Source organism: Peromyscus leucopus, chromosome 8b, assembly GCF_004664715.2.
Source record: "Peromyscus leucopus breed LL Stock chromosome 8b, UCI_PerLeu_2.1, whole genome shotgun sequence".
Taxonomy (NCBI): Eukaryota; Metazoa; Chordata; class Mammalia; order Rodentia; family Cricetidae; genus Peromyscus; species Peromyscus leucopus.
The window spans coordinates 104,067,254-104,079,580 of record NC_051086.1 but is presented as its reverse complement, the minus strand read 5'-3'; the positions used below and the strand labels follow the sequence as shown (position 1 = coordinate 104,079,580).

Here is a 12,327-nt window from a genome sequence, read left to right as displayed (position 1 = left end):
TCCACCTCATAGCTGATGACATGCTGGTCAGTAACCTCAGAGGTGTCTACAGAATAGCTGAGGGACACAGACACACAATTCCTATCGAGAGCAGACCCATGGGGACACGCCCGCTTCAGCTCCGTGGTCTGAGCAGGTGAAAGCTGTTTATCTATGGAGGATTCTGGAGAGAGCAGCTAAGGGAGGTCTGCCATGGAAGAGCAGAAGTTGGCAGGGACTCAGGAGCCTAGGGCTGGACAAGTGCCCCCATCAGTTGCCTTGTGCACACACCTGTTGTTTTCCTCAGAGAACTTCTGCACCATGTAGACCATGTGGTTGTGCAGGCTAATTAAGTAGCTGACTAAGGCAGTGGCACAGAGGCCCAGGCCCCGTCGACGTGGAAGGATGACCTCAAATTCAGCATCCAGATCCAACTCGGAGCGGCAGAAGTCTTCTGGTAGCTTGATCTCACCTGGAAATGACAGGGTTATTCCTTAGCTGAGAGGTAAGCTTTGCCCCATGCTGTTTCATCAAGGTGAGGGAAAGAGGCACACAGACTTGGTCCCAGCAGCTAACACAGAGCAGGGTGCTCGTTTGAAGGTCTTGCCTCTAACAGACATGCTGACAAGTTTTCAAGAGATGGATTCAAGAAGATGGAGGCTCTAATGCCATCATACTTCTGAGATCCTCTGTGCTGGCTAGTCTTATGTCAACTTGACACAAGCTAGAATTTAGAGTAGGGAGCCTCAATTGAGAAAATGCCTCCCCTCATAAGACCCAGTTGTAGGGCATTTTCTTAATTAGTGATTGATGGAGGAGGGCCCAGCCCATTGTGGGTGGTGCCATCTTTGGGCTGGTGGTCCTGGGTTCTATCACAAGGCAGGCTGAGCAAGCCGTGGGGAGCTAGAGAGTAAGCAGCAGCCCTCCAAGGCCTCTGCATCAGCTCCTGCCTCCAGGTTTGTGCCCTGTTTAAGTTCCTGTCCTGACTTCCTTTGGTGATGAACAGTGCTGAGGCAGAAATAAGCCACATAAACCCTTCCTCCCCAACTTGCTTTTGGTCATTCTGTTTCATCACAGCACTAGTCACTCTAGGACAGCCTCCATCTGAAGACACCTAGAGAGCTTGCACGCTGCTGGCTGTGACAGGTGGAGCTGAGTTTCGGAGCAGTGTGTGTGTAGCACATCCTGTTGGGACACTCTGCTGGGGGAGGACACTTACCATTGGTCTCCAGTGACCGCCTCAGCGCGTTCCATGTGGACAGAAAGACAGTGATCCGATCCTGGAACTGCTTTCTCAGCCCCTCTGTTGAGTAAAGCATTTGGTAAGAACCGTGACTACAACACAGCCAACTTCTGACCCACCCGGTACAAGCTCTGGACAGACCCAACTCTGCTTTCCTGCTGCAGCTGAGCTAGCTGGAATTAGTGTCACCTCACCTCATGCCGAAAGCTTAAGGCACATCACACCGGTTACTGAGCCCTCGTCCCTCCCTCTGTTAAACTTAGAGGGCCCTGATTTCCTTCTAGAGCTTGGGCAGAGTCATACCTGATGGGTGACTTCCAATAAAACCTCTGATGGAACTGTACTCCATTTCTGAAACATTCTGGAATCGTTTCACTAGATCTCTTTGCAGGGCCAAGATCTCAGGCAAGAATTTCACCAGCCTTAGTTCTGCTTCCTGCAGAAAGGAAGATGGTTTAGTAGCGATGCCTCTAATTTACCTAAGGAATGCTGTCAGGCATGTACACTTTGTGAGTGCTGGGGGATTAGTGTGCTGATTTCATTTGGTCAGAGTCCCATTTTACATAGTGATGTACCCTAGAATTTAGAAACAGGAAAAGGCTCACCCCATTCTTTCTGTAAGTACCCACAAATGGCTTGCAGTGTTACACTGTTCTACACACAGCCCACCCAGAGCCAAGCCTATGTGCTGAAATCCAATGGGACTGAATCCTGTCTCATCTGGTATGGAAAAAAAAAAACTCACCCCAAGATGGACCAAATACCTAAATGTAAGACCCAAAACTGCCAGAAAACAGGGGAAACATGCTGAAGTGAAGAGTGGTTTCTGGGCAGGAATCCAAAAGCACTAATTGACAAGTGGGGCTCTGCCAGACTGGAAACCTTCTGTTCTGTTCAGGAAAGGGAGCAGTCAGGGGTGAAGACAGTCTACAGAAGAGAAGTAAAGATTTACCGTTTGCCTTAAAAAGGATCATGTGCAGAGTATGTGAGGAACTCGAAAACAATCCGAACAATCCCATTAACAATGGGCAAATGATCTGAAAAGATACTTCTCAAAAGAAAAGATGGCCAGCAAGTATATGAAGAAACGCCACATATCACTAGTTATCAGAGACCAAGCAGAGCTGCACAGGATACCATCCCCGGCTTCCGCCATCAGCAGGCGAGTGAAGGAAAGAGCAAGTGGCAGATTCTGGCCAGGATGTGGAGAACAGGGAGCAACATTGAGGTTGAGTGTGAATTAGAACGGCTATTATGTCCAAGAGTATGGAGGGGCCTCAAAAACTTAAACGTTAATTTCCACAAGCCTAGCCTTCCCTCTGCTTATGTACTCAAAGGAAATGAGATCAACAGACCAAAGACACACATGCACATCCACGTTTTCTGTGACTTTAGTAACATGAGCTAAGACAGTTTCAGTCTAGATGTCTGTCAGCAGATGAATGGGCAGAGAATGTGTGGCATATATCTCAAAGGCAGACACTCAGACACAGAGCACAAGATGAATAAAATCTTGCTGTCTTCAGAAAAATGGATACAGTTGGTTTAGGTCACTGTACATTTTTTTTATGTTTTTTTTTTTTTTTGTTTTTTTTTGTGTGTGTGTGTGTGTGTGTGTGTTTTGAGACAGGGTTTCTCTGTGTAGCCTTTCCTGGAACTCACTCTGTTTGAGGCAGGCTGGCCTCAAACTCACAGAGATCCGCCTGCCTCTGCCTCCTGAGTGCTGGGATTAAAGGTGTGCACCACCACTGCCTGGCTACATTTGTTTTTTTAAGATTTATTTATGTACATGAGTTCTATGCATGCTTGTCTGCATGCCAGAAGGGGGTATCAGATCCCATTATAGATGGTTGTGAGCTACCATGTGATTGCTAGAAATTAAACTCAGGACCTTTGGAAGAGCAGCCAGTGCTCTTAACAGCTGAGCCATCTCTCCAGCTGTAAGAGGTCACTTTAGTAAATGCAATAAGTCAGAATCAGAAAGATAAATACCACACACTCATATGTACAGGCTAAGAGAAGTCGACTTAGAGGTAGGGCAGTAATCACCATTCTACTCCACTGGTCTCCAGCATGATCCATGTGGACAGAGAAAGACAGTGATTTGATGATGTGACCACTTTCTCAGCCCATCTGTTGGGCAGCAGATGGAAGGAAGAGGCAGAAAGGTTGGTAAAGGAAGGTTGGATTTATCAGTGCATTCTCTGTGCATGTGTAGAAATGTTACACAGAAGCCCTTAGTGTGTATATTTTTATATTTAATAATTATAATTATTAAAATTATGAAGATAAAGAAATGGTTTCTTGTGCCCATGTGACTGAGTGTGTGAGAAGGTGTAAGCAAAAGGCCAAGCAGTTAGTAGTGGCTATTGTTCCAAAGCCTCAGACCCGAGCTCCTTCAGGCAAAGAAAACTACCCAAGAGAAGTCACAGCATTGACAGGAGGAGGTTACTTTAGTGAACACCAGGAGTTTCTGAATCACTGTGCTAGCCGCAAACACTGGTCCTCAGGGAAATAAAAAAAACCACTGTGGACAAGAAATCCAGTGGATACAGGAACTGTGTTTCTGGGTCTTAGACAGGATTGCTGCATCTCATAGCTCTCCAACCTGCTTCCAGCTCACATTCCCAACTTCAGTCTATGCCTAGAAGGTTTAAAGGTTGGGAGGAAGTCTTTACATTTTTTATAATATTTGCAGTCAGCACGCACTGCAGATAGCCATCCACTCAAAGTCAAGAGGAAGAGACATGGCTCAAGACCTGTACCTTTGTTGTTGTTGCTGAGTGGCCAGGTAGCCTCCTGGCCCTCAAGTTCTCTTCAGATGACCACTGACCAACTCACATGTGTTTTACATGTGACTAAGCTTCAGACTGCCTGAGACTGTAGGCAAGGGCTGAAGACCTCCCTTTCTCCTGAGTCTGCTACCAACTTTCCATTAGAGCCACAGCACTGGCAGCTGCTCAGAGCTCTGGCCTAGGAACCACTGTTCTGAGCAAAGGTTCAGGGCTTCCTGGTTCCTGGGAATCCTCTGCACAGGAAAAGCAAGGTCACCCAGGAGTCACTTGCACCTTACCTTCTGGAGGAAGTGCCAGAGAACAGGCACGGTTTCTTTGCCGTTTTTCTGTTCCACAATATGCTGCAGGTACTCCACTGTGATCTTCTTCCTGCAGCTCCAAATCCTTGAGCAATGAACCACACTTTCTTGGGGCAAGTGAGGCAGGAAGGTTGCTGGGTCCCCATATATGATTTTAGTCACAGGGTTGGAGCTGATGCGCTCATCTTGGCTGATAAGAGCATTTACAGCTGCCAAGGTTTTGTCAAGATGCTGGACGGAGAAAATGATACAGAATTCTCGACTGCAACACTGTTGCACACGGGCTGGGACACAGATAACTTTACTGTGGCTCCCTCCTTATCTCCCTGTCCCATTGCTGGCTTCTATTACAGTCCAACTGTACTTTGTTGCAGGGTTTCCCTCCCTGTATACAGGGGACTAAGAGGTCTGTACCCATTGCTCTTCTTTCATCCCCTTCCTCACTTCACTTGTGGTATGCCTCCTTCCTCTCAGCCATGTTCTTATCTGACAGAAGAGTACTTCATCTCCAGCCGCTGTGCATCCTAGCGTGTCTCTCTATAGGACAGCAGGTCTGCTTCATACCCTCATCTCCTGCCATCCTCAGTGATGATAAACAGGCTATAGGTTGAGGATACTGAAATCTGAGGCTTAGTAGAGGCCCCTGCAGCCCTTCCCCAGGGATGATGGGCAAAGCCTGCTCAGCAGTTATGTGGGAGACCCTCCTCCTACTCTAGAGAAGTGACAGTCACAGCTCACCTCCAATTCAGGTAGAAGAAGAGCTTCAAAATGCTTCTCCCAGTCGTTTCTGCAACCTTTGGTTGACAATTCTGCACTAAAATTTAACTTCCCTACAAATAAAAATAGAATGTGTGGGTTGTCCTAAAACAAGAGCCATAACAGCCTGCATACAGTAAGCATAAAATATGTGCCAACAGAACGTTCAATGAGGGGAAGTACTTTCCTAAGTACCCTGAAGATGTTGAGTCCTGACGCAATCATCTGCTGCTGCCACCTTTGACACCTCCCCCTCAGTTCCTCTAAGCCCACTGCTGCCACCACCAGCCACTCCAGCTGCTACCCCAGACCCCAGCCAGAGCAGGCAGGACCCAGGAGGGTGGGTGGTGTAGATCCCGAGGTAGTGGCAGGCTTCTAGGACTCCCTCACACCAAAACAATGGACTTTCAGGAAAATGAGGTTTTACTAAATAGTAAATACCCTGAAATCTGACTGGGGAGGCAGGCCAAGAGGAGTGAGGTTCCTGTTTGCAGGTGGCACTTTTTGTTGTTATTGCCTTATTTTAAAGTAACACGGTAGGTCAAGCATGGTGGCGCACGCCTTTAATCCCAGCATGCCTGAGGCAGAAGCAGGTGAACTCTCTGAGTTGAGGCCAGCCTGGTCTACAAACTAAGTTCCAGGACAGGCAAGGCTACACAGAGAAACTGTCTCAGAAAGACAACAGACAAAACCCCACAGTGGTCTAGAAGGTTGGTTTCGTGGGTAAAGGCACTTGCTATGCAAGCCTGACAACCTGAGTTCTATCCCAGGCCCCACAGAGAACCTGTTATTCAGGTGCTTCAGGAGCTGGATGGAGCTGGTTTCAGGAGCATCGCATCCAAGCTCACAGGCCAGCTGGCCTTGACCATGCACAGCAGCAGCCCAAGAAAGACCTCCTCTCAACAAGGTGGAAGGTGAGGGCTAACTCTGAAAGTTGTCTTCTGCCGTACACAGGCGAGGCAAGTGTGCGCCCCCACCCTAATAAAGTAAACAAACAGTGCTCTTCACACTGATGATTTGGGAGGCAGAAGCGGGTGGTCTCTGAGTCTGAGGCCAGCCTGGTCTACAAGTGAGTTCCAGGACAGCCAGAGCTATTACACAGGGAAACCTCATCTCGGAAAACAAACAAAAACCCCAAACAAAGTCATTCTCAATGATGCCATCTCCAGTGACACTCATTACCTTTCTCAGTAGATTTAGACGGTTAGGACAGACGCATCAGCCCAGTGAGCAGTGCCTGTTTTTCTTGAGTAAGTAGTGTACATGGAAACAGTCCATTGTCAACTACGGGGCTAGTGCACAGCCATGGGAGTCTCAGTAAGAGCAGAAGCAAGGATAGTGACTGATTCTTGGGCACATGTCACCTGCTTTGGATGACATGTGTGTTTGCACTTGTGTGTTCCAAGAAGGAAAGGTCAAAGGTCCTTGTTAGATATGTGGGTGGGTGGGGCAACAGAGCAACCTCTTCACCCCAGTAAGAGTTCATGCTTTTTCTCCCATCCCATCTCTGTTTATTTGAAAAAGGATTTTACTGTGAAGCCCATACTGGTCTTGAACTCACAATACCCCTGCCTCAGCTTCCCAAGTACTAGGATTATGGTCACCATGCTTAGCTCAAGTTGAGTTTTCACTCACTGAGGAGCCATGGGAAGTGATCCTCAGCCTAGCTTAGCCCTTGCCCACGTTGCTTACTCTGGCCAAACACAGGATGCTGCTCCTTGAGCAAACTGCACAGGGTGAGGTGTACCACGTGGATGGTCTCGTCTGCACTCCTGCCCAGCATCTTGGTTAGCTGTTCCAGGTTTCTCTGGATGTGCTGCTGCAGGAAGGCTTGTGGGTCCAGAACCTGAGGCTTAATGATCCTGATCAGGGCCTGGGAGCGAGGAAACAAATGTTCAGAACATCTCATGGACAGAGGAAATGTGAGCTCGGGAGAGGCCAGGAAGAGAAAGACACCAGCATCAAGTCAGAGGCTGTCTTCTAAGCTGCGTGATGTAACGGCAGAGGTGGAGGAGACAGGTAGAAGCAGGCTGTGGTCTTGTCTGACAGTAGATGACCTAACCTTGAACTCTCTGTCCTCTTGGCCAGTGTTGATATGAAGGAGATACAGCATGGATGACCTTAGCCTCCCCATGCTGCACTCTGTAAGTGGATCTGATCCTTACACTCTGTACAGATGAGATCTAGTCTCATAAACACAGAAAATTAGTTGGTGTCTGTTTTAAAAAACTGGGCTAGGTATCATTCAGTGATAGAACTCTGACCTCTGGAGCACTGTGAAAAAATACTAATAAAAATGAAAAATGCTTGCTTGGTGGTGCCGGCCTTTAATCCCAGCACTCGGGAGGCAGAGACAGGTGGATCTCTGAGTCTGTGGCCAGCCTGGGCTACAGAGTGAGTTCTAGGACAACCAGGGCTGCATAGTGAGACTGTTCGGGGAAGAAAAAAAAAAAAAAGAAATGGATTTTATATAATCTGAAAAGCACTTCATCCCATTCTGTGTGGTGAAAAAGGTCAGGAGACCTTAGGTTTCTGTCACCTGGCAGATTGGGTACCAACAATGTACTCCTACTCCACAGGCACTGGGGAGCAGGTTGAAGACAAAAGGGCCGTGTAGCAGCTTATGACAAGTACCTGGGGATTCTGAGTGGCCCCCACAAGCATAGCCAAATGAGTGAGCAGCCGAGTGAGAATGAAGACCACTGGGGACAGCCCTCGATCAGCTGCCACAGCTGCACCCCCGGGCTGCGGGCCGCCCAGCACATGACCAGTCTGTGTTCTGTCCTCATTTTCACTGCAAAGGAAGAGAAGAGACATGGTCAAGACTGAAAGAGGCCACTCTCCCTAGCTGCAGTGGCGCATCTCAGAGCCTCAGACTTGGAGATAGGGTTCCATGCTCTGAGCAAACAACAATTAAAAGTCCTTCTAGGCCTGGGATGCCTGCCTATGCACCATTTTCTTTTCAGAACTCCCTTCTGGCTGACCAATTTCCCAAGACTCAGTTTAAGGTGGCTACATAAAATGGCTACTGAAGCTGATTCCTGAGAAGGCATCAGGGCAGAAGCATGCACCCATCTCTGGAGAGCTCGAGTTTGGAACAGTTTGTACCCATGTATGTATTTTTCACATTCTCATTTCCCCAGTCATAAATTAGGATCCAAGGTCTGGCAGAACTTTTTGCATCATAGGTAGTAGGTGGGAGATATGGTGTGTACATACATTTGCAAAGATATTGCATGTCGAGGACATTTTGTTAGGTCTTGGAGAAAAGCGGCTGGAATAGTGTAAGCTTTGACTACACCAGGAGCATCAAAATGTATGGTACTGCAGATAGGCCCCACCAACCAATCACAAGGGAGTGGCTGGCTGCACTGTGTCAGAAACATGGGAGCAGACTATTATTTAGAGTGTGAAGTCTGTTAGGACAGGCCCTCTGTATCTCCAAAGCCAAGCAACTACAAACCAAAACCAGGCCAGCTTTGCTTTCTTTTCTTTCTTTTTTTTTTTTTTTAAAGATTTATTTATTTATTATGTATACAGAAGAGGGCGCCAGATTGCATTACAAATGGTAGTGAGCCACCATGTGGTTGCTGGGAATTGAACTCAGGACCTCTGGAAGAACAGTCGGTGCTCTTAACCTCTGAGCCATCTCTCTAGTCCCAGCTTTGCTTTCTTGTCCCAGTCCCCTACACAATGCAGTAGGACAAGTATTACACAGCACTCACACTGTGACAGGGACCGTGGACAGGCTACATAATTCCAAGCATATGGGGAAAGGTGTGCCATCCTCTTTAATGCCTGTGCCATCTTAGATAAGGAACAACTTTTCTGACGCGTCTTAGAATGCAGTGTGGGTGTCTTCAAACTCACCCCTCACACAGACCAAGGCATGGAGCAGTATCTGACAAGCCTGATTATGTGTCCTTCATTGTCCTCACATCTTGAAAAACAAAAACAAGCCTGGTGTGGTAGCATACCCCTGTAATCCTAGCACTTGGGGCTGAGTCAGGCCTGGGGCACATAGCAAGTACCAGGACAGCCAAGGGTATAGTATGAAATCCTAAGTTAAAAAACCAAAACAAACCAAAACAAAACCCCCAAATCTACAGGAGGGTAGGAAGGAGATGAGAGAGAAATAAGATAGATTACAAGTCCAGCATCATGTGCTGAAATAGGCAGCTACTATTTCAGTGTATTAGACCTACTGTCCTGAATCAGGACATATTTATAGACCCCAGAGAACATGTCTGTATTAGCAAGTATTAATGTGCAGGCCACTCTGTGCTGTAGACCAGTGACAGCACCTTATGGTTTCCTGATGACAGGGACCTTGGCACTGGAGCTGGGGCCAAGCATAACATAGATCCAGATGTATGAGAGTGTCTTTGGCACAAGCTACTGGCAGTTTAGGAAGAAGAATTGGAACAGTCCTGAAGCCCAGGGCCAAGTGCTAGGAGGAGCAGAAGCTGATGTACCTGATGAGATGGAAGCCTTTATGTGGATTGTGATTGACACCTCCAATCGTAGTATGACAGTCCGGACACAAGCTCAGCTCCATTGGCTTGCCGCACTAGAGAGAATACAATGATGTTTTATGTTGTGTAGTGACCCTGACCTGTCATAGGAAGTCACTGGGATTGCTTCTTCTGTGTATATATATTTTGGGGGTGTGGTATGGGGACAGGGTGGAAACTTACTGTAAGTGTGTTAACAGTGGGCAAGTACAGACTTTTATGGAAAGCAGACATAAGTTTGAGTCCCAAATTGACTGACACCTGATAGGAAAACCTGAAGCACATTTTGCTTTCTTATACCCAGCTCTTTATCCCTATCCTGTATTTGTACACTCATCTTAAGGCTTCAATATCTGACACCAAGATACATGGCATCACTTGCTTCCTGTCTGATATTTTTTTTATATACAACCATAGATTTATTATTCCTAAGGGCACATTTAAAAAAGTTAGATGGTGCTAGGCAGTGGTGGCACATGCCTTTAATCCCAGCACTCAGGAGGCAAAGGCAAACAAATCTCCGAGTTCAAGGCCAGCCTGGTCTACCAAGTAAGTTCCAGGATAGCCACAGTTAGAGAGAAACCCTGTTTTGAAAAACCAAAAGAAAAAGTTAGACAGTGTGCCTCTGTACTGTAACACATGGCCCCCAGCACACCAAAGCAGCTGTAGTCCTTCAGACTGTAGAACTCCATAGTCCAGAGCAGCCTGGGGAAGAACCTCTTTCTACCTCATTTCATGGACAAGGAAGGACGTGAACCTCAGTTTGCCTCAGGATTTTCCCTCCAGTCTCTCAGCAAGCACAGGGCCTGAGGTGGCACCTGGGTGTCCCCGGATGATGATTACATTCATTCTCCTCCATGGGCCTACTCTTGGGTGTCTTTCCCATTCTGTAGTGTCACTGACTCCTGCTGTGTGGCCTGAGGAGGGAGTGACTACCAACCAGCAGCCCTTTGGGTCCTTGGCCCCGAGGCAACGTCAGGAAACAATCTAGCCTGTCACACTTCGGTAGGTGTTAGTACTAGTACCCTACTGTGTAGAGACCATGCATGATGCTAACTGTCCTGAAAAGGGAGGGGCAGCCCCAGTGGAGAGTGCCCATGGTGCTACATGGAGAGCCCTGGGATAGCAGCCCTCAGCACAGTTAGCACTTATTTAGAACACCCTGAGTGGTCCTCAGAACAAGCCTGTGTTTCCTTCTCTTCCCCCTCTTCTCAGCACAGGGGGAACCACACATTCTGAGCTCCCACCCACCCAAACACCAAAACTCACCTCTCCTACAGTGCACGGGTGGCCATTGGGACAATCTGTTAAAAGAACAGGACACACATTGGCAAGTAAGAGGCCCACACTCTATCCCTTCTGATCCTGACCGAGTATGACTCAGCCTCAGCACCTCCCTAGAAATTGAAATGTCTGGCATATTGTGAGCTAGTGTTTGATGTATGCCTCCTCTTAAAAATGCACGTGGTTAATGAAAAATGTCTGAACTTAGTTTTAGAAAGCTAAGAGAAATTAGATTACCGATTCACACACAGTTAACTTGGAAGCATGGTGGATAGTACTTTTTTTCCTTTCTTTTCTTTGGATTTATTATTGTTATCTGCCACAACTTTAAAAATAATTTAAAAGATTATTTACTCAAAGCAACAGCAGAGTTGACACAAAGCCTCTGGCCACATGACTTGCCTTCCATTTCTGTACATCAAAAGCACTGTCTTTGGGTTAAAAAACTGCTGTATTGTGCCCTGTCTTTGTATGAGTTTCAGTGTGGTTCAAGTCTCCTCTTTTCCCAAATGCAATGTTCTGGAAAGCAGAAGTACATTGCAAAGGGCTCTTTGCCTGGACTCAGATGTAAGAGGGTTGGGACCACATGACAAGCAGATCATGGGTCCTGTAAACCACTGTTGTCCTGCAAACCATCGAAGGCAATGGTGGACCCCAAGCACAGCCCAAAGCCTGTGCAGTCACAGGGTGATCATTTGTGCTCAGAAGAGTATGATTCCAACACTTACTATACCAGACAAGACGTTCCACGCCCATCCAACTCCTGGCTTGAACCAGCAGGTCTTCAGGCATTGTTGGAAGATAAGCATTCTGAAAGACCAAAGTGGGACAGGTCATGATATGTGACTGCATGGCCTTACAGCCAGAGGCCAGAGCAAGGAGGGCCTTGACTTCTCAGCCTGAAAACTGTGTGCCAGGGATGCCTATGATGGCTAATCTTGGCTGTCAATCAATCTGATTGGATCTGGAATCAGCTAAGCGATAAACTGCTAGCCATACCTATGAGGGATTTTCACAATCAGGTCATTTGAAGTGGGAAGACCCATCCAAAATGTGAGTCGCACCTCTGCATATAAAGGTGGATCCTAGGGAAAAGCTTTGCTGTTTGCCTCCCACTGTGCTGGCAAGTTCATCTACTGTTTGATTATTAGTAATGAGTTCATCTGCCTATGGCTCCTGCTGCCATCCGTCACCGACATCGGGTCTCTCCAGGAGTCCTCTAGGTCTTCAGTGTCAGACTGGGACTACAGATTCTCACGGACTGAGCAGCTATGGGGTTCTCAGCCTCTCCAACCCAGAGTGCATTGTGTATATCAACCTAAGCCTGACTAATACAATGCTCAGGAGTGGGGGGAGGCAGACAAGGGCAGGCCAAGTTTTCACCATCAGTGTGGTCAGATGGATTAAAATCAAGAAACAAATTGGTTTCATGGTTCCCAAGTCCAGAGGTTTGTTCC

The 12,327-nt window shown here is 47.4% G+C and overlaps 1 protein-coding gene across 1 annotated transcript in view; it reads right to left on the bottom strand.

Moving 5' to 3' along the window:
• Rnf213 (ring finger protein 213) overlaps positions 1-12,327 on the bottom strand; it is a 111,953-nt gene that overhangs the window by 6,872 nt on the left and 92,754 nt on the right. Inside the window, 11 exon segments of the mRNA XM_037200972.1 lie at positions 2-57; positions 271-451; positions 1,199-1,282; positions 1,526-1,658; positions 4,296-4,547; positions 5,055-5,146; positions 6,765-6,945; positions 7,707-7,866; positions 9,548-9,642; positions 10,856-10,890; positions 11,599-11,680. Coding sequence (XP_037056867.1) covers positions 2-57; positions 271-451; positions 1,199-1,282; positions 1,526-1,658; positions 4,296-4,547; positions 5,055-5,146; positions 6,765-6,945; positions 7,707-7,866; positions 9,548-9,642; positions 10,856-10,890; positions 11,599-11,680 — 1,351 coding nt within the window.